The sequence below is a fragment of the Nansenia antarctica genome, assembly GCF_963989245.1.
Source record: "Nansenia antarctica genome assembly, chromosome: 1".
Lineage (NCBI taxonomy): Eukaryota > Metazoa > Chordata > Actinopteri > Argentiniformes > Microstomatidae > Nansenia > Nansenia antarctica.
The window spans coordinates 105698-127642 of record NC_137674.1 but is presented as its reverse complement, the minus strand read 5'-3'; the positions used below and the strand labels follow the sequence as shown (position 1 = coordinate 127642).

General features: G+C 46.6%; 1 protein-coding gene across 1 annotated transcript in view; it reads right to left on the bottom strand.

Moving 5' to 3' along the window:
• Positions 1-2498: 2498 nt before the first annotated feature.
• egln1a (egl-9 family hypoxia-inducible factor 1a) overlaps positions 2499-21945 on the bottom strand; it is a 42438-nt gene continuing 22991 nt past the window's right edge. The window contains exons 3-6 of the mRNA XM_080540307.1: positions 9717-9836; positions 4539-4675; positions 4170-4237; positions 2499-3797 (exon numbers count right to left, since the gene is read on the bottom strand). Coding sequence (XP_080396433.1) covers positions 3742-3797; positions 4170-4237; positions 4539-4675; positions 9717-9836 — 381 coding nt within the window. The 3' untranslated portion in view covers positions 2499-3741. The remainder of the gene's footprint in view (positions 3798-4169; positions 4238-4538; positions 4676-9716; positions 9837-21945) is intronic.

The following is a 21945-nucleotide window of genomic DNA, read 5'->3' as shown; positions in this document are numbered from 1 at the left end:
TGTACATGAAGAACATGTGTGTGTCATATGTACATGAAGAACATGTGTGTGTCATATGTACATGAAGAACATGTGTGTGTCATATGTACATGAAGAACATGTGTGTGTCATATGTACATGAAGAACATGTGTGTGTCATATGTACATGAAGAACATGTGTGTGTCATATGTACATGAAGAACATGTGTGTGTCATATGTACATGAAGAACATGTGTGTGTCATATGTACATGAAGAACATGTGTGTGTCATATGTACATGAAGAACATGTGTGTGTCATATGTACATGAAGAACATGTGTGTGTCATATGTACATGAAGAACATCTGTGTGTCATATGTACATGAAGAACATGTGTGTGTCATATGTACATGAAGAACATGTGTGTGTCATATGTACATGAAGAACATCTGTGTGTCATATGTACATGAAGAACATGTGTGTGTCATATGTACATGAAGAACATGTGTGTGTGTGTGTCATATGTACATGAAGAACATGTGTGTGTCATATGTACATGAAGAACATGTGTGTGTCATATGTACATGAAGAACATGTGTGTGTCATATGTAGTACATGAAGAACATGTGTTTGTCATATGTACATGAAGAACATGTGTGTGTCATATGTACATGAAGAACATGTGTGTGTCATATGTACATGAAGAACATGTGTGTGTCATATGTACATGAAGAACATGTGTGTGTCATATGTAGTACATGAAGAACATGTGTGTGTCATATGTACATGAAGAACATGTGTGTGTCATATGTACATGAAGAACATCTGTGTGTCATATGTACATGAAGAACATGTGTGTGTCTTATGTACATGAAGAACATGTGTGTGTCATATGTAGTACATGAAGAACATGTGTGTGTCATATGTACATGAAGAACATCTGTGTGTCATATGTACATGAAGAACATGTGTGTGTCATATGTACATGAAGAACATGTGTGTGTCATATGTACATGCAGAACATGTGTGTGTCATATGTAGTACATGAAGAACATGTGTGTGTGTCATATGTAGTACATGAAGAACATGTGTGTGTGTCATATGTACATGAAGAACATGTGTGTGTCATATGTAGTACATGAAGAACATGTGTGTGTCATATGTACATGAAGAACATGTGTGTGTCATATGTAGTACATGAAGAACATGTGTGTGTCATATGTACATGAAGAACATGTGTGTGTCATATGTACATGAAGAACATGTGTGTGTCATATGTACATGAAGAACATCTGTGTGTCATATGTACATGAAGAACATGTGTGTGTCATATGTACATGAAGAACATGTGTGTGTCATATGTAGTACATGAAGAACATGTGTGTGTCATATGTACATGAAGAACATGTGTGTGTCATATGTAGTACATGAAGAACATGTGTGTGTCATATGTAGTACATGAAGAACATGTGTGTCATATGTAGTACATGAAGAACATGTGTGTCATATGTACATGAAGAACATGTGTGTGTCATATGTACATGAAGAACATGTGTGTGTCATATGTACATGAAGAACATGTGTGTGTCATATGTACATGAAGAACATGTGTGTGTCATATGTACATGAAGAACATATGTGTGTCATATGTACATGAAGAACATATGTGTGTCATATGTACATGAAGAACATGTGTGTGTCATATGTACATGAAGAACATGTGTGTGTCATATGTACATGAAGAACATGTGTGTGTCATATGTACATGAAGAACATGTGTGTGTCATATGTAGTACATGAAGAACATGTGTGTGTCATATGTAGTACATGAAGAACATGTGTGTCATATGTACATGAAGAACATGTGTGTGTCATATGTATATGAAGAACATATGTGTGTCATATGTACATGAAGAACATGTGTGTGTCATATGTAGTACATGAAGAACATATGTGTGTCATATGTACATGAAGAACATGTGTGTGTCATATGTACATGAAGAACATGTGTGTGTCATATGTAGTACATGAAGAACATGTGTGTGTCATATGTACATGAAGAACATGTGTGTGTCATATGTACATGAAGAACATGTGTGTGTCATATGTGCATGAAGAACATGTGTGTGTCATATGTACATGAAGAACATGTGTGTGTCATATGTAGTACATGAAGAACATGTGTGTGTCATATGTAGTACATGAAGAACATGTGTGTGTCATATGTACATGAAGAACATGTGTGTGTCATATGTACATGAAGAACATGTGTGTGTCATATGTAGTACAGGAAGAACATATGCTCACTATGAGAGAATCATGGGGTTGAGAGAAATGATAGGCATCACTAATTGCAATGTTGTCTACAATGCAAGATATGATAATGAATTTAAAAATACACGTTTACTTCAGAATCACAGTTTATTTTCTCTATTAGGCACCAATGACACTGCCCTTCCCTGTCTCTCACAGTTTAAGAGCGAAACATGGCAAAAATCACTGCACCAAACTGATATTCATAATTAAAGCCAGTTGAATATTTACAAGTATGCCCTTTTATTGATGCAGTGTGAAGCAAGGATAAAGATCCATGATACTCAGTTCCTGAACAATACAACAATTCAAATGTAATATATTAGAACTCTACCAAAACCCAAACACTTTTGTTTAACAAGCGGTATTTTCACTACAGTATGTGAGGTGTTTTCACTACAGTATGTCTGTCTGTCTGTCTGTCTGTCTGCCTGTGAGGTATTTACTCAATTAGCCTATACAGCATACTGCTAATGAGAATACAACCCATTTCTGGTCAGTATCGGGGGAGATACAGCGATACATGCATACATACTACCTGTTTTTAAGTCACATGCATACATACTACCTGTTTTTAAGTGATTGGCAGCTAGAATTTAAATAATATTTTAGATTTCGTCTTTTAAATCTATGAATGTTCCTTGAAGCCTAATATGTTTTGTGTGGACTATGGCGTTCACAGTAACAGCAGCTGTAAGGTGGCTAAAGGTTAAATAGGGGGAGGGGTGGGGGGTGGGGAGATTCTGGAAAAACATTGCAAAACTACTTTCCTCAAAGTATACCACAGCCTGAAAGGGGTCCAACAACTGCAGACGACAGTGCAGTTGGCAGATAGGCACTCTGAAGTAAGATTATCATAGCCAAAAAATAAAAACAAATACATTTTGTCCAAAAAAATGTGTTTTAATCCACTCCTTATGTCCAAATATATAAAAATCCAAATGTATATCCAAAACTCAAGCACATTTTAACACACAGCTTAAAACAGCTCATTCCTTGTGAATAGCATTTAACACACCAAGCGTATGCAGAACATTGTACCTTTAAGGAATTAACCGCAAAACCAACAGGTTAAAAGATAACAGATGAACAGTCTCTCAAGGCTTAATTCCTGCATGAGACATTTTCTTAAATGTCAGCTTTCTTTTCTTTTTTTCTTCACCAAAAAGACAAAGGAAGAAAGGAGAGAAAGACAAAGGAAGAAAGGAGAGTCCTTTGCAGTACAATGACATCACATTCAAGGTCAGTTGGGTCAGCCATGTTTGAATAAAGCATATTATCATAATCATGCATCTCCCACCCACTCTCGTAGGATCCTTCGTTCTGCCACGCACACACACACACACACACACGCGCACACACACGGACACACGCACTCACACCACACAGTGAGTTTAGGTATCTCTCTCTCTCTCTCTCTCTCAAAACAGAGCACTTCATGGGTGATTGTGGACCTCTCGGGCTTCTCACTAGCTGGGGTCAGAAGGTTTGTTCAGCTCCACCTTCACTCCTTTCTCTCCAGCACCTGGTCACCCAGAACAAAAACAGCCGCCTTCAGACATGGAGGTGGATAAAGCTAAAAAAACACATCTTTACATAAAAGATAAGCAGTTTAAACACAAACTCAAGCACCAAATCTTATGTTCCCAGTTTGCACTAATTTCTTTATAATTTTGTTTTCCTACTACACGCATGAGAACCTGTTATGTCAGATAAAAAAGACTGGTTCTTAAAGTAATTTCATGGTAAAAAAAAACTATAATTGCACAAGGAGTTCACATACTTTCAAGCAGCACTTATACCGGTGCTGATCAACAGGACAGAGAACATTGACCTGGAAGGCAAAAATAACACCAAGTAACTGAGTAAGATGATGAGTGTGGATGAGGAAGCCTACCTGTTAGGTATTTCTCTTTAGCCCTGGCTCGCTCGTTAGCATCAAAATACCACACTGTGATGGCATACCTGTGGAGACAGATGAAAGGTGTGTGTCAGAGTAAAGGCCTCTTGGAGAGAGGGAGTGAGACAGACAGACTGACCAGAGAGGTCAAAGCTCTGGGGGGGTATTCCATCAACATCGCTAAAGGAAAATCCAGGCTTATTCTGATAAATCTCACAATATAAAAAAAAAAATTCCAGGTTTATCTTGATAAATCTCACGAGATTATCAAAAATAAGCCTGGATTTTCCTTTAGCGACGTTGATGGAATACCCCCCTGATCTGGACCGGTGAGAGTGGTGGAGGTTGTGGTTGTGAGACGCTGACCTGGTGGTGTGGGCGGGCTGCACCTCATGAGGGTTCCTCCTGTCCGACCAGAACAACAGCAACCTGTCGAATTTGGGTTCGATGTCGGCAAACTGAGCTTTCCCTTCAGGGAATATCCGGAGCAGGCCCCCGTGTTCCTAGAAGACCAGACAAAAATGATTATGAAAGACATACATACAGTCATTTAAACAAAACAAACCAAAAAACTGGGTGAAGACTTGAGGGATTTAAGAGCTCATTCAATTATGTGTCTCAGTTACAAACATAGGGCTATAAAAGGGCTATAAAAAGAAAAACACACAACACACATAAACAACACACATAAGGCCAGGCCTTGATATCAGAATGAAGCTGAACATGGCACACTCAGCACACTGTGAACGTGGATCTCTCAGCACTGTGAACATGGGAGGGGCCTAAAGGGCATCACAGAGTGGGAGGGGCCTAAGGGGCATCACAGAGTGGGAGGGGCCTAAAGGGCATCACAGAGTGGGAGGGGCCTAAGTGTGTGAACATGGGAGGGGCCTAAAGGGCATCACAGAGTGGGAGGGGCCTAAGGGGCATCACAGAGTGGGAGGGGCCTAAAGGGCATCACAGAGTGGGAGGGGCCTAAGTGTGTGAACATGGGAGGGGCCTAAAGGGCATCACAGAGTGGGAGGGGCCTAAGGGGCATCACAGAGTGGGAGGGGCCTAAGGGGCATCACAGAGTGGGAGGGGCCTAAAGGGCATCACAGAGTGGGAGGGGCCTAAAGGGCATCACAGAGTGGGAGGGGCCTAAAGGGCATCACAGAGTGGGAGGGGCCTAAAGGGCATCACAGAGTGGGAGGGGCCTAAAGGGCATCACAGAGTGGGAGGGGCCTAAAGGGCATCACAGAGTGGGAGGGGCCTAAAGGGCATCACAGAGTGGGAGGGGCCTAAGTGTGTGAACATGTTGGTAAATAATGAAAAAGCAATTTTGAACAAGATTCCACAGCCATGTAGTCGATGGTATCCAAGCAACCAAATCCTAGTAAGTAAGTAAATGACATCTCACCTTAAGTCAGTCTTGCTATAGACTCTAATCTAATCTTTGCATTAAAACACTTTTCCAACTGACACTTAAGGCTGACTCGTTCCCATAGCAACACAGCTCTTAAGTCAAGCTTAGCCAGGCAGGGGGGAAGGTGGCTAACTTTCTAACCTCAAAATAAGTCAGTCTTCATGTTTAATAAAACAGGCATTACATTAGACTGGTTTAACCTGAGAACACAAGACTAGTCTAAGGCTTAGACCAGTCTTAATCTATGTTTATGCAAGCCTTGTCTGTGAAAGTGGCCCGTTATCTTCAAAACAGGCAAAACAGCGATTGCTATAATTAGATGATTCCCTAAGCAGGTCTGGAGGTCAAGTATTGGACGTGCCTTTTTCCTGTCACTGGTTCCTCTGAAAAAGAAACAAAAAAAACGATCCCTCCTTTATATTATTGTTGGTATTTGTTATGACATTATCATTGTTTCCTGATATGCAGCATCCTGTTTTTTGGGAGGAATTTGGGTGGTAAATTCCTGCTCCACTAAGCCAATGACCTTTGACCTGTTCTTTTTTGAAGGCTCAATGTTATCCATCTTCCATCTCGGGATGTGAGAGACATGTTACAAGAGACGTAGTGGTGGGGGTAGTGGTGGTCTAGTGGATAGTGAGTTGGACTTGTGATCCAAAGGTTGTGAGTTCAAATCCCGCCTGAAGCCACACCACTACTAGTGTGCCCTTGGGTAAGGCACTTAGCCCTCAGTTACTCCAGGGGGAATGTCCCTGTAATTCGTAATTGTAAGTCGCTTTGGATAAAAGCGTCTGCTAAATGGCAAAAATTAATTAATTAAATTAGACGTGACTAGTAGAGTGGAGATGGAGAAAAGGTGGGTTAGTGTGTTAGTGTCTACGTCTTGAGTGTGGGAGGTCAGATGTTTCTGGAGAATGGCTCTGTTGTACAATCTCCCAACATTGTGTTCCCCTCAACCTGTCTGTGCACTTCCTATGTAAGCGCCCCAACTGTGAAAGCTCCTTTGGGGGTTGACGATGATGATGATGATGATGATGATGATGATGTGCACTTCATGCAGCTCTGTTCTGGTCTGGGGGGGATTAGCTGGATCTCAGTGTTTTAATGGGATTATGGGAGAGGTACTGACTGAATTGTTTAAATAACTTCAGCTGACTTTGGAGTACAAACGCTCCAGCATGCGTGGCCAAGTCACCTCACGTGAACTCTCGGACTTGGTTGGTTACCAATAGGGATGTCCCGATCCGATACTGAGATCGGATATCGACCCGATATTGGTCCTGAATGCTGGATCGGAGATCGGACCAGAAAAAAAAAAGGCTCCGATCCGATCCTACTGTCATCCGCAGTCAAACGTATGTGTATAAGCAACGAGGGAATAAAAACAGTGAACAGAAACACGTGTCGCAGAAATGCTTCACGCGAGTCCTATATGCGCTTAAAATGCGCATAGCGCTTCACGCGAGTCCTATATGCGCTTAAAATGCGCATAGCGCTGCGCTGTGTGCTTCCGGTTTCATTACAAAGAGGTTAACCCTATATGTGCCTGACGTCTAACAACATTCAAATGACTCTAACTTCATATTTTTTCGGATTTCAATGTATGACACATCATTTGAAAGCTTATGATCCGTAGTTCCAATCCACAACACGTCGCATTTGTTGCTTTAATAAAGGCTGGCAGTCTTTAATTTAACTGTTGTTGGTGTGGACTATATACTGGGGAGGTATTTGAATGAATGAATGAATGAATGGTCTTTATTGTCATTGCTACAGTACAGGTACCAAACAACGAAATTTAGGAGGGGTGGCTCCCCTGGTGTTAGGAAAAAAAAAAAAAAAAAAAAAAAAAAATATTCAGGGGTCAAAAAATTTATACAAATATCGGATCGGTATCGGTATCGCCGATACCCGAAGCCCAGGTATCGGTATCGGTATCGGTAGTGAAAAAGTGGGATCGGGACATCCCTAGTTACCAATTGAAGGATGTTCTTGTCGATAATGACGGAATGGATCAATCTATAGAGGGTAGTCGTGATCTTAAATGCCTTGTGTCATCTCTGGATAGATCAGGTGTGCAGCGAACACAAAGTGACAAGGATATTCAAAACACGGGTCGCAAGGATCACTCAGGTTTATTAAACGGAAGGAACTGCATATGGAATGAACGTCTTCTGGTAATCTGAGATCAGTATTACACAATCACACAAGTTACTGAGGGGTGATTTATTTACTCCTATTTGTTTGTTTGTTAGCAGTAGCCTAGCAACAACCTACCTAAACTAGTTACCTAGGTTACCTACCTAAACTAAAATGAAGTTAGTAGTGGTCATTTAAATAACTCTGAACCATAGATTACAGTTTCTCCTGGACCATAGACTACTGTCAGGATAAAGACCCATCTTAAAGACTATTGGCGCTTTTTCACTACAGGGTCAGCCCGGGCTGGCCTGCTTCTTTGGCGCTTTTCCATTTGTCGGCTCGGCTCGGCTCGGCTCGGCTCTTTAGCTCCCCTTCACGAGCAGGAACTACAGGGCCGAAAGGTACCTTTTTGCCAGGCTGCGTGTGACGTGTGACGCTGCACACCGTTGATTGGTCAATGGAAATCGTCATCCCATGTTCATAGATTTCTTCGCTAACCGGCATCTTTAAATACCACAACAGATTTCGCTCTCGGAAAATGTCACTTACTGTTTCTGTAATAACGTATTAATAAAGATTAGAAAAATTATGATAACCATCGTATTATCTTAGTTTAATGTCATTTCAATGCATCATAGAACTTTTATTTACAACAAGCATAACCAAAAAATCGCTATTATGGCGATGTCCTGTGCCTATGCTGTTCCTCAGTCCAGCGGCAGTCAAATGCCGGTAGATTCGCGTCTTGCTCCCTTTAACACATGTCGGCGTTACATGTTTTAAGGCTGATCTGTGCATGATAGTGCTGCATTATGTTGATCTATTTATATTGATCTATTCTTGCCAATTCCTTATTACCAGTGGGAAGGGGGAAGGCTAAAACACTTTGAATGGAATAGATAGGACTTTCCGTTCAATGGAGGAAGCATGATAAGCGAGATGAACTCGCGAGTTTCCCCCCGTTGATGTATTAAACAATCTAAGCAATCTAATCAGAGCAGTTGTTATTATGTCATATTATTGATGGATGTGCCATTTTTGATGGAGAGCAGTGAGCGGATGACTGGATGTGAGCATGTATTTGACTAATGCCGATAGATTCGCGTCTTGCTCCGAAACCGGAGCTCTCGGCAGCAGACAGGATTTTACAGCGTTCCTTCAAACTATCGTAATTCATGAACTATATGCCCAATCTAAAAAATTCAAACAGTTTCTGAAAGCAGAGAAGTTGCACTTTTTGAACAGTTGAACTTTTTTAGGCTTATTACGGTAGTTCACCAACAAAAAAAAGCACAGTGCTCAACGTGTCAGGAGAAATTAAAATAGAATCGGGGCTTTAACACATGTCAGCATTTCCCTGGTTGCGAGATCTAAACTAGTCTACTAGAACTGAAAGCGGCAAGTAACAGGCACTTAACGTTACATGTTGTAAGGCTGATCTGTGCACGATAGTGCTGCATTTTGACATAATTCTTATCGCATTTCCCCCCGCTGATCTGTATAGCGGGGGGAATCTTATGACACGTAACTCCTCCTACAGTCCCGGGTCGCTCAGTATAATGGAGAAGCGTTTCTGAAAGTACGGCACGGTTCGGGTCGGTAGTGGAAAAGCGCCATATGAGATGTCAAATAGTGACCTAAACCTTTAAGAACATTTAAAAATGTGGCTAGGGAAGTGATATGGCTGCCATGGTAAAGTCTGTCTGTCTGTCTGTCTGTCTGTCTGTCTGTCTGTGATATGGCTGCCATGGTAAAAGGCAAAAAGGTATTCCCATTCAGGAACTCAGAAGGCCGGTCTTGCTAATAGTCATATCATAGTTGTGAGAGAGTTAGGGATAAGTAACCCAGTAAACAAACAGTCCAAAAGACGTCCTAAAGACGTCACCTGGACGTCCTAGAAAGACGTCATCTGAACCCACATTCCGGCTTCCCGGAGGACGTCTTTTGGACTCTTTGTTTACTGGGAAATGAGAAACACAGTGACATGATTCACATACCTTGGCATCCCAGTCTTTATTAAGGTAGTATATGCATGTGACACATCGCCCGTCCCCGTTCGGGTTATCCACATGGCGGACGTAGCCTGTCCCGTTGCCTGGGTAACACGCCACCATCGCCTGTAAACATAAAGGAAACGCCATGATTAGAAGGGAAGACATGCCAGAGCATGATAACATAATTACATTTAACAACATTAATTGAGACTTGACGATGTTGCATTTTGGGAATTACTTTGAACCAAATCATATTAGACATGTATGCCTGGCAACTTGTTGTTTGTTAGGTAGTTTGTTCGTCAACTGAAGATAAAATAAATAAAATAAAACATTAATTGAGCTGTCTTAACAATTCTCATAGGCTGAGCCAAGACCAAAACCCTGCGACCCTGTTCACCTTTTTCTCCCAAATGGTTTGAAAAGCGTATGGTTTGTGTAAACACAGGCTCCTACAGTAACACTACAGTAACACACACACACACACACACACACACACACACACACACACACACACACAACAGGCTCCTGTCTATTCTGCTAAACTTATTTGCTTCAGTGCATTCCCTTCCCTCATGTTTTACCCAGATGTAAGATGGCAGCGGAAGGCTAGGTGATAGAATTACCCCTCGCGGAACGTTATCACCTCCTATATGCACTTCCACCAGAACGTTATCACCTCCTATATGCACGTTATCACCTCCTATATGCACGTCCACCAAGTCAACAAAAAACATCCCTTCTGCATGTAGGGGAATCCCACAATTCATTCAACATGCCTCTTCAATTCAAAGACATAAGGCAGTAAGCAGCTGGCTATATCGACTGTGAAAATAGACGACTTTGCAATGTGTATAGATCAAAAAGCGATACAATTACAGCTGCTTGGATGTATAGGAAGGAAATGTTATCGAGGGAGTTCCATTTTAAACCTCCTTCCCTCGTTCAGGGACGGGGCGGCTGTGGCGCAGGAGGTAGAGCCGCCGTCTAATGATCTCAAGGTTGGCAGATCGGCGGTTTGATCTGCTGGCCACATGTAGAAGTGTCCTTGACACTGAACCCTAAATTGCTCCCAGTGAGCGGGCCGGCGCCTTGCCATGGTAGCTTGCCGCCATCGGTGTGTGAATGTGTGTGTGAATGGGTGAATGAGAGGCCGTTGTAAAGCACTTTGGATAAAGGCGCTTTATAAGTTCAGTCCATTTACCAGGTAGGCTTCACTCACAGAAATGTAGTCAAAACGTCACTGAAGAGTTCACTCAGAAGAAGGGAGTAAGGACATGTACTACTGTGTTGTGATATTTTGGAATAAAAGGAACCCCTAGGCTTTGAGACCAACCCTACATTCCATTTAAGTGTTCATTAATGTACTGTGTCCCCCTTGAACAAATAAATAAACACCAAATCAAATCACATGTTTTAATACAGGGGAGAGCACACTTGTATATTTGTAATTGTAAGTATGTTTTAAATGTTATTTGTAATGTATGTTTTAAATGTGGACCCCACTAAAAGCAGCTCATGCCTATGGGTATAGCTAATGGGGATCCTTCCAATAAACAATACAAAAGTATACAAGTACACATTTGAAGGAAGTAGGACATAGGGCGCTTGTGTGTGTGTGTGTGTGTGTGTGTGTGTGTGTGTGTGTGTGTGTGTGTGCCAGTATGTGTTCAGTGCTGCTTAGCCCCGAAATATTTGATTCCCTGTTTGTATAATATAATTTGTGGAACCAAATAAAGTATTCAAATGTGTGTGTGTGTGTGTGTGTGTGTGTGTGTCAGGGTTTCCGTTAACCGGTAATTGCCGGTCTTTGTCCGGTAACATTTGTTGAAGTCCGACAAACTGAAAACTCGTCGGACAAAATGTCCGGTGAAAATAATCACCACCATTCTCAGCTGAGCACCAAACACACACACACACACCCACACACACACACTGCCCGAGAGAGAAGGACCCGCCCCCTCCAGCCAGCCTATAGGCTAACCAAAGGGGGCGGGTCCTTCTCTCTCGGGCAGTGCCGCGCGTGCACGAGTGTGTGTGTGTCCGGTGCCCAGCTGAAAATGGTGGCCCGAAGCGGAAAGCCTTATCTTTATCGCACAATAACAAGGATAACAAACGAAACGGACAACATTTACACTAAGACAGTGTGCGAATTAAATCACGGTGTGCGGGGGAGCCCAGGGATTCAAGCAACAAAAAGAAAATCTCCTGACGGAAAAAAAAGTTCTGGCCAAATCGGGGCCGGTGGCTTTCCGCGCGCGTGCGATGTTCCGTTCTACGTTCTAATGCTTTGACTTTTCTTTCGAAAAATGTGAATACATTTCCGCGTTGTCGAAAATCAATGACACATCGCTAGTCAACTAACACGGCTTGTTTTATGAGCCTGCTAACAATGTAAAGTAGTGTTGTAAGATGGAGACAAACTTCAGCTATATGATCTAACAGCCGGTCTTCAGGACGACATACGAGCTTACAGGGCTATCCCCAAATTATGATTTGACAGGCAGCTAAACGAAAATGCCTTCCCAACCAGCGAGACCTGGGGGGTGTTCCATCAACGTCGCCAAAGGAAAACCTAGGCCCACTTCGCCAAGTCCCGCGAGACTCTTAAAAAGATCCAGGCATATCTTGATAGATCTCGCGAGACTTGTCAAAACAAGCCCAGACTTTCCTCCAGCGACGTCGATGGAACACCCCCCCTGGTTATAGAAATGACGTTGTTTTATTGATAAAAAAAATTAAAAAGGGTAAAACTGGAAAGAGAAAATTGAAAACTCACATTAATCCCAAACAATTTAACAAACTTCAGTTAACGTAATGTGGAGTCCGTTCATTGATCGATGCTGTCTGTTCAGTTCCCAGTGAGGCGCCCGTTCAGCGCTGGACATAATGGCATAGCGCGCATGCGAATCATGTTATATTATTATATAGCTCGCATCTAATCGTATCGGATGAGAAATAGACATTAAATGGCATATATAGGCCGCTACACAACAGTAATCACCGCGACAAACAGCTATATTAGATTTGGAGAAAAAAAAATATGATTTTGAAAAAAAAATTTTTTATTATATTTTAATATGATGACCGGAATAATTCACGTTTGTCCGGTAAATCGAAATCTTCCCGGACACGATGTCCGGCGGCAAATTTTTCTAACGGAAACCCTGGTGTGTGTGTGTGTGTGTGTGTGCCAGTATGTCAGGAAGGAGCAGGAAGAGATTGGTTGAAGTAAGTCAATTGTATGCGTGTAAACATGCCATTGTTTACCCACCACAATAGCGTACGCTGCCTTGGCACGGGCTGGTAGTATTGTCCCTGGCCCACCTGCGCCCACAGTGTGGTGCTAGCTGCCTTGGCACGGGCTGGTAGTATTGTCCCTGGCCCACCTGCGCCCACAGTGTGGTGCTAGCTGCCTTGGCACGGGCTGGTAGTATTGTCCCTGGCCCACCTGCGCCCACAGTGTGGTGCTAGCTGCCTTGGCACGGGCTGGTAGTATTGTCCCTGGCCCACCTGCGCCCACAGTGTGGTGCTAGCTGCCTTGGCACGGGCTGGTAGTATTGTCCCTGGCCCACCTGCGCCCACAGTGTGGTGCTAGCTGCCTTGGCACGGGCTGGTAGTATTGTCCCTGGCCCACCTGCGCCCACAGTGTGGTGCTAGCTGCCTTGGCACGGGCTGGTAGTATTGTCCCTGGCCCACCTGCGCCCACAGTGTGGTGAGGGCTCGCTTACAAACCAGCGTTCAGATTATAAACGTTAAACTAGCGGGAAAAAAATAAAACGGAAATATCATAGCACGCGTCAACTTCCCCTTGCTGTTTCCTGCTGAGGACTTGCATGATCTGCGCGGGTGTTTGCAGTGAACTCTCATGAGTTCTTGCAAACCGCTGGGTGTAAACAGCGGACACACTCAGACACAGCACAAAGAAGGACACTCCCAGAGGACTATCACAGATGACAGAACTCTCTCTGTGTCAGCACCGTGCCAGTTTGATAGAAATGCTTGCACTTCCTACTCTGCAACAAATATACAAAATAAGTATTCAACACACAAAATAATTAATTCAACATATTTCCATTGCAGTTATTCATATGAAATTTAAACCAGACATTGGTATTAACTAGGGATGTCCCGATCCGATATTGATATCGCATATCGCCGCGATATCGGTCCTGAATGCTGGATCGCAGATCGCACCAGAAAAAAAAAGGCACCGATCTGGGGATCGCGATCCGGCGTGTCACTCACGTGATGACAACAGTAGTAGTCAGTAGTCATGATGCTAGCTGGTGAAATCATAAACCATTTGCTTACGTAATTTTTCGTTTGTTTACATAGTCTGAAACTACAGATGGTAAGCTTTCAAATGATGCGTCTGTAGTGACTACATTATGGGTTCATGTTCTCCTCTTACTGTTGGTTGTGTAGTGGGAGGGAACCAGTTCTGGCACTAGGGGCAGAGGGGAGGATTATTAACGTTGCAACTTCCTGTTTAGATACAAGAGTTTTGGTGATCGATTTCCTGGTCCTGTACGGAGTGTACTAGTTGTTATTTTGATTAAACAGTTATCATTACGTTGCCTACGTCTTTCCTTTTTCCTCCGGCACTACACTGGTGACCCCCGACGTGGATTTTTGTTAACGTGATTGTGTACAAAAACCAGCGAGCGAACATTACAATCCTGCAAAATGTCCGGGCGAGGAAGACGTTCAAACCAGCGGCAGCCATCACCATCCCCTGTCAGGGTAACGCGTGGTGCGCACACTCCCACTCTCAAGCTACCAGAGTTCTGGGACTCAACGCCTGCTGCATGGTTTGCTATTGTAGAGGCACATTTTAACAAAAGTGACATCGATGACGACGACGACCGGTACAACCATGCTGTGGCAATGTTGGGCAGCTCCACCGCAGCTCGAGTGGTAGGTTTTTTGTCTGCTCCCCCGACGACGAACAAATATGAGCGCCTCAAGGCCCTGCTTCTAGAGACATTTGAACTGTCCACTGCGGAGAGGGTGCGTCGCCTATTTGCCATGTCGGACTTGGGTGACGAGAGGCCTTCTGCGCGCATGGAGAGGATGCTAAACCTGCTCGGTACAGAAGACCCCATGATCCTCTTCACAGAGCTGTTCATGCGCACATTGCCAGCTCAAGTTAGGATGGCGCTGGCCAACACCGCCATCATGGAGCCCCGCGCCCTGGCCAGGGAGGCGGACCGGTTCGTCTTGGCCATGCCTCAACGGTCCCCCGACCTGCTCGCTCCCGCGGCCGCCCCGCCACCCGACCGTCGCAGGAGAGCGAAGGATGACGCCAGACCTTCTGGCCAGCAGGGTAACGCTGCGGGCCATTGTTTCTACCACGCCACTTTTGGCGCCAAGGCCAAACGGTGCCGCTCACCCTGCACCTTCGGACCGACGGGAAACGGCGGGGCCGGCACTCAGTAGTGGCCCTGAGCGCTGGCGTCACCAACAGGCTGCTCTTCATACAAGACACCGCCTCTGGTCGCAGTTTTCTTTGTGACACAGGTGCCCAGTGGAGCATCATTCCGGCAGAGAGATCGGATGTGGCGAAGGAGGAGCGTGGTCCGCAGTTGGCAGGCGCGGACGGCACACCTATCTGCTCTTATGGCACTAGGGCGGTGGACGTGTGCTTCGGAGGACAATGCTTTTCGTGGGATTTTGTCATAGCGGCTGTCACATTTCCCCTCCTTGGTGCGGATTTTCTGTGCGCCCACAACCTGTTGGTGGACGTGGGGAACAGGCGCCTGGTCAACTCACAGACTTTCGCTTCCTTCGCCTGTACGCAGGGGGAGGCGGTCTACAGCGGGTGGTCCAATACGCTCGCCGAAAGTGACCAGTACCTTCGGCTGCTCGCCGAATTCCCCGACCTTACCAAGCCCACCTTCTCCGCGCCCACGGTGAAACACGGAGTGGAGCACCACATCGAGACCGAGGGGCCTCCCCTCCACGCCAGGGCCAGGCGCCTCAACCCGGAGAAGCTGGCCATCGCCAGGGCGGAGTTTGCGCATATGGAGCAGGTGGGCATCGTTCGGCGCTCGAGCAGCCCCTGGGCGTCTCCCCTGCACATCGTCCCTAAGTCAGACGGCGGGTGGCGCCCATGTGGGGACTACCGCCGCCTCAACGACGCGTCCAAGCCTGACCGCTACCCGGTCCCACATGTCCAGGACTTTTCAGCGAACCTGGCAGGCAAACGCTTCTTCTCCAAAGTGGACCTGGTACGGGGGTACCATCAGGTGCCGGTGCACCCCGAGGATGTCCCTAAGACGGCCGTAATCACGCCATTTGGACTCTTCGAGTTTCTGCGGATGCCGTTCGGCCTGAAGAACGCGGCGCAGACCTTCCAACGCCTCATGCACTCGGTGCTCCGGGACCTACCATTCCTCTTCGTCTACTTGGATGACATCCTCGTCGCAAGCACCACGGAGGAGGAGCACCTGTCCCACCTCCGGGCCCTTTTCACACGGCTCAGCCAACATGGGCTGATTGTCAATCCGGCGAAGTGTGAGTTCGGACGGAACACCATCGACTTTCTCGGGCACCGGGTCTCCGCAGAGGGGGTGACCCCCCTCCCCTCGAAGGTGGAAGCTGTCGCTGCTTTCCCGCGCCCCAGCACAATCAGCGAGCTCAAGGGGTTCATCGGGATGGTAACCTTCTACTATCGCTTCCTCCACCACATCGCTCACATCCTGCGGCCTCTGTACGATGCCCAGAAGGGCAAGACTCTGAAGCAGCCGGTGGACTGGACGGCGGAGCGTGTCAAAGCCTTTCAGGACACCAAGGCGGCCCTGGCCCGCGCTGCCATGTTGGCCCACCCCTCGCCCTCGGCACCCACTGCTCTCACCACGGACGCCTCTGACTTTGCTGTGGGAGCGGTGTACGAACAGTGGGTTGGGGACGCCTGGCAGCCTCTTGCATTCTTCAGCCGCCAGCTGTCTCCCAGAGAGCAAAGGTACAGCACATTCGACAGGGAGCTCCTCGGGCTGTGGCTTGCTGTCAGACACTTCCGTTTTTTACTGGAGGGCCGCGAGTTTACGGCCTACGTGGACCACAAGCCACTCACGCACGCCATGTCCAAGGTGGCGGAGCCGTGGTCCGACCGCCAACAGCGCCAGCTCGCCTACATATCCGAGTTCACCACAGACATCCAGCACGTTGCTGGGAAGTCCAACCAGGTCGCGGATTGTCTCTCCAGGGCGGTGGTTGGTGCGGTCCAACTGGGTTTGGACTACGCGCGCATGGCTGCAGACCAGGCCGCCGACCCCGCCGTCCAGGCTCTCAAGTTGTCGGACACAGGACTGCGCCTAGAAGAGGTGGTTTTCGGTGACGCAGGGGCCACGCTCCTGTGCGACGTCTCCATGGGTCAGCCACGACCGGTGGTCCCCGCCAACTGGAGGCGCCCCGCCTTCGAGGCGATACACGGCTTGTCTCACCCTGGTAGGAAACCGTCCTCGCGGCTGGTGTCAGAGAAATTCGTCTGGCATGGGCTCAAGAGGGATGTGAGGGCCTGGGTAGACACGTGCATCGCCTGCCAGCGCGCCAAGGTGCATCGACACGTCAAGGCCCCCCTGGAGCAGTTCTCTGTGCCTGAGCGGAGGTTCGATCATGTAAACGTGGACCTGGTAGGGCCGCTGCCCCCCTCGCACGGATACACCTATCTCTTTACCATGGTGGACAGGACGACTCGCTGGCCGGAGGCAGTTCCGCTCTCCTCAACGACAGCCCCCGACCTGGCCCGGGCGTTCATCGCGGTGTGGGTCTCCCGCTACGGCACCCCTGCTGATCTCTCCTCTGACCGTGGCTCACAGTTTACTTCAGAGCTGTGGGCAGCGGTGGCGGAGAATCTGGGGGTCAAGCTCCACCGCACAACCGCCTATCACCCGCAGGCGAACGGGCTCTGTGAGCGTTTCCATCGATCCATGAAGGCCGCCCTTCGAGCCAGCCTCACGGACAGCAACTGGCTTGACAAGCTGCCGTGGGTCATGCTGGGGCTCAGGACAGCGCCTAAGGAGGACCTCCAGTCGTCGTCCGCTGAGCTGGTGTTTGGACAGCCGCTGCGGGTCCCCGGTGACTTCATTCCCAAGTCAACGGAGCCCTGGTCCGCCGCCGCTCAGCGCGCCTCCCTGCTGGACAGCGCCAGGACCTTCGTCCCGGTCCCGACTACGCAGCATGGTGTCCCTACTTCGAGGGTGCCCCCGGAGCTGCACTCGGCGAGGTTCGTTTTCATTCGTCATGATGGCCACAGGACTCCACTACGTCCTCCTTATGACGGGCCTTTCCGTGTCATCGAGGCCGGAGCCAAGAACTTCATGGTTGACATGGGGGGTAGGCCTGAGTGTGTGTCCGTTGATCGCCTCAAACCGGCCCACTTGGACCTTGAACTGCCCCTGGACTTGGCCCTGCCACCGCGCAGAGGCCGGCCTCCAGTCCTACCTCCCCTGCAGCGCCCTGGCCATTCCCCCCTCCGACCCCGACAACCCCCCGCAGCTCGCGAGCCCCCGGTCGTCACTGCCCCCCGTCCTTCCCTGCAGGAGGACGTGATGGGCGATGTCACACCTCCTCCCGCACCTCCTGACTTTACCTACGATCGTAGGGGCCGGGCCATACGCCCTCCTCGCCGTGAGGATTTCCAATATTGAGGTGAACACTGGGGGGGCTGGTGTAGTGACTACATTATGGGTTCATGTTCTCCTCTTACTGTTGGTTGTGTAGTGGGAGGGAACCAGTTCTGGCACTAGGGGCAGAGGGGAGGATTATTAACGTTGCAACTTCCTGTTTAGATACAAGAGTTTTGGTGATCGATTTCCTGGTCCTGTACGGAGTGTACTAGTTGTTATTTTGATTAAACAGTTATCATTACGTTGCCTACGTCTTTCCTTTTTCCTCCGGCACTACACGTCATAGATTGAAATCGGAAAAGAATTCAAGACGACACGAGAATGTTTGTTTGTATCAATGTCTTGCTCAAGAATGGTGACTGCTAAAAACGCTGCTAGCGGCTAACGTTTCGTGCTAAAACGAAAGTATTGTAACGTCCCCACTTGGACAGTGGTTGAAATAATGACAGATAGCTTCTCTCATGTAATCTGTGCGTTTAATTGTAAACTATCTCATACACAACTTTCTTAGTTCACCCAAGCTCTCTCTCCCAACGGTCTCAACAACACACACAGCACCCCCCCCCCCCCCCCCGTGACCTCCACCAATCACAGGGGTGCATTGGCACACAACACAGTAACAGTGCGAACATGAACTCAAGCATTAATGAACATTAATGAACAGGGTTGCTACACTATGTTTACAAGCCAGGTATCACTTACCGGTAGCCTCTGGCAACAGTGAATCCAACCCACAGATTATAAGTATTTAGTGATCGTTAAACTGTCTATTATGAGTGGTACTTTAAAACTTCCAAGTTGCCTGTTATGCAAAAAACGAAAAGCAGATATTGTTGACCCCCCTTTTATTCTGGGACTGGTTTCTGGTCTCACCAGCAGCGTCACTAGGCTACACTTTTAAAAAGGGTCCTATAATTGATTTGCATTTTTGTAAGAGAAGATAAATAGAATAAAAACATGAAGGCACTAAAACTAGAAATCAGACAGTAACTCTTTTTTTTCTACAATGCTGAATGCTGCTGTCTACATTGTTTTAACTTTAAACCAGTTGGTCACTGAGTACTGCAGAGTATTGGTTTTGTTGCTTGAATAAAGGCTGGCAGTCTTTAATAGCCAACGGTTGTTGTGGACTATATACTGGGGAAGTATGTGTTATTATTCAGGAGTAAAACAATAAATACAAATATCGGATTGATATCGGTATCGCAGATACCTGAAGCCCAGGTATCGGTAGTGAAAAAATGGGATCGGGACATCCCTAGTATTAACTAATAAAAAAAGGTTATGTTATGTGCAATAATGGGGAATATATATAGATATATACATACATATATATACATATAGATAGATAAACATATATACATCCTAGCGTATAGTGTTTCTTGTGTCAAGGTAGGTCGGGGTGTCCTCTGTTAACCCGTTGAAATACGTTGAAATGTCCCACATGTATGGCAATACCCATCATTCACCCAAGTTTCATCAAAATTGTCTCAGTGGTGACAAAAAAGCTTGTGACATGAATGGAGAGAGACCAAATCATAGGCCCCCTCCCCATTTCATTAGGGGAATTTTGGTTTTCTTGACGCGGCAAATGGGACTGGAATACATTGACACAGGAAATGTCAGTGCTCTTTTATTGCGTTTCACCGTAACGTTGAGGAGACACTCGCCTATTTTGCCAAGGGAACCAAGACAACCGTTCCTCAGGCAACCACCCTCTTTATACTGCCATGTTGCACTTGCGTCAGTTGCCAGCTCTGCTTGCGTCACTCCATCTTTAGCTTGCACCAGTCCAGTGATCCTGCCCATGCCGGTGGTGACGTCAATCAGGGCCTTCAAAGCTGTCTCCAAAAGACCCACATCGAGAAGGGGTGAGAGTCTCGCTTCAGTGGCGCTGCCTGACAAACTACCTTGTTGTTTGCGTTGTGTGCGCTCTAAGGGGTAAGGGGCATGTAAACTAACAAAGAGTTTCCTGTGAGCCAAACCCCATAGACATTAGTAAAGCTGTGTGTGAAAAAGAAAGATCTAAAGAGGGAGATAGAGGGTGTGCGTGTGTGTGTGTGTGTGTGTGTTCGAGAGAGAGAGCGAGAGGAATGAGAGTGCAGGATGGAAGAGAGAGGGAGTGAACTGATATAAACTTTGACTCCTGGCCTCTCTCCAGAGAGAGCAGTATTTTAATGGTCTTGCTACACGCAGTGCGTCAGGGAGGTTCGCTGATCCACTAGTGGGTCCCCTGCCAGGCTCACGCTGGAAGGCCAGAGATGGATAAACATGTTAGTCACTGCCAGGAAAAAGTGTGTGCATGAAACATGAAGGTGGGGGCCCATTGTGGACCATAGGTGAGAAGGGTTGATTAGAAAGTCATTGCAAAGTGCTCGTTGGACAGTTCTTAAGCTCATTTATAGACTTGGCCAGGGTTTGTTTAATATAACTATAAATTAAGTCCAAAGTGTGCTCTGATATTATCATAATACCTTAAACCTCTTGAAATTTACAATCCAATAATTGTAATCTGTCATTCTTCCGCGTTCCTCTGTGGTCCTCATTAGCAGGCTGACCCTGTTCGGCATGCCCTTTATTTACATTCCACAGACACAGACACAGACACAGACACAGACACAGACACAGCCTCAGAGGCTGGCTGGCATTCCACAGACACAGACACAGACACAGACACAGACACAGACACAGCCTCCGAGGCTGGCTGGCATTCCACAGACACAGAGGCCTGCTGGCATTCGGAGGGAGAGAGCAGGAGGGAGAATGAGAGAGAGGTAGGGGCGGAGTGAGAAAGAGAAAAAACCGGGAGAGAGAGAGCGTGCCTTGGGGTGGAGGTGGGGTCAGTGGACCAGTGCAGACCTTTAGTATAGCTACATTTAGGCTGGCTTACTGCCACTGCTCTTAACCAGGTTTCCAAAGACCGCCTTCTTCTGTGGAGCATTCTTAACCAAGCACGGCATCTCTGGCTAATGGGTTATTATAACCCTAACCATAACCCTAATGGCCAAACAAGTAATCACTGGAACAAAAATGTTTGGCTAGTTCCTTTCGATATGAGGTGGAAGAAATCCACACACAGAGAGCGTCTGCTAATGTTTATCTTCCTGTCCTGTTCTCAATTAGCCTTCGACAACTGCAAATCAAACCTCAAATAAATCAAGCTTAGCCTACATTCAGAGGACTGGGAATTGAGCGTCATTATGTCCAGTGGGACACAAAACAAGCACGGTGTAGTATGACTCATCAAAACAAGCACGGTGTAGTATGACTCATCAAAACAAGCACGGTGTAGTATGACTCATCCAAGGTGTGTGTGTGTGTGTGTGTGTGTGTGTGTGTGACTCATCCAAACAGGGGTTTTTATGAAATTACACCAATATCTCCAGTAGGGAACAATCCCCTTGGAAGGATAAAAAACACAAACATACTCCAGCGGCTACTGAGAGTGTAGTACAGCGGCTGGCCAGCATCTCCTACTGAGAGTGTAGTACAGCGGCTGGCCAGCATCTCCTACTGAGAGTGTAGTACAGCGGCTGGCCAGCATCTCCTACTGAGAGTGTAGGTGATGTGAATCACCTACAAAATGCCACGCACCTGTT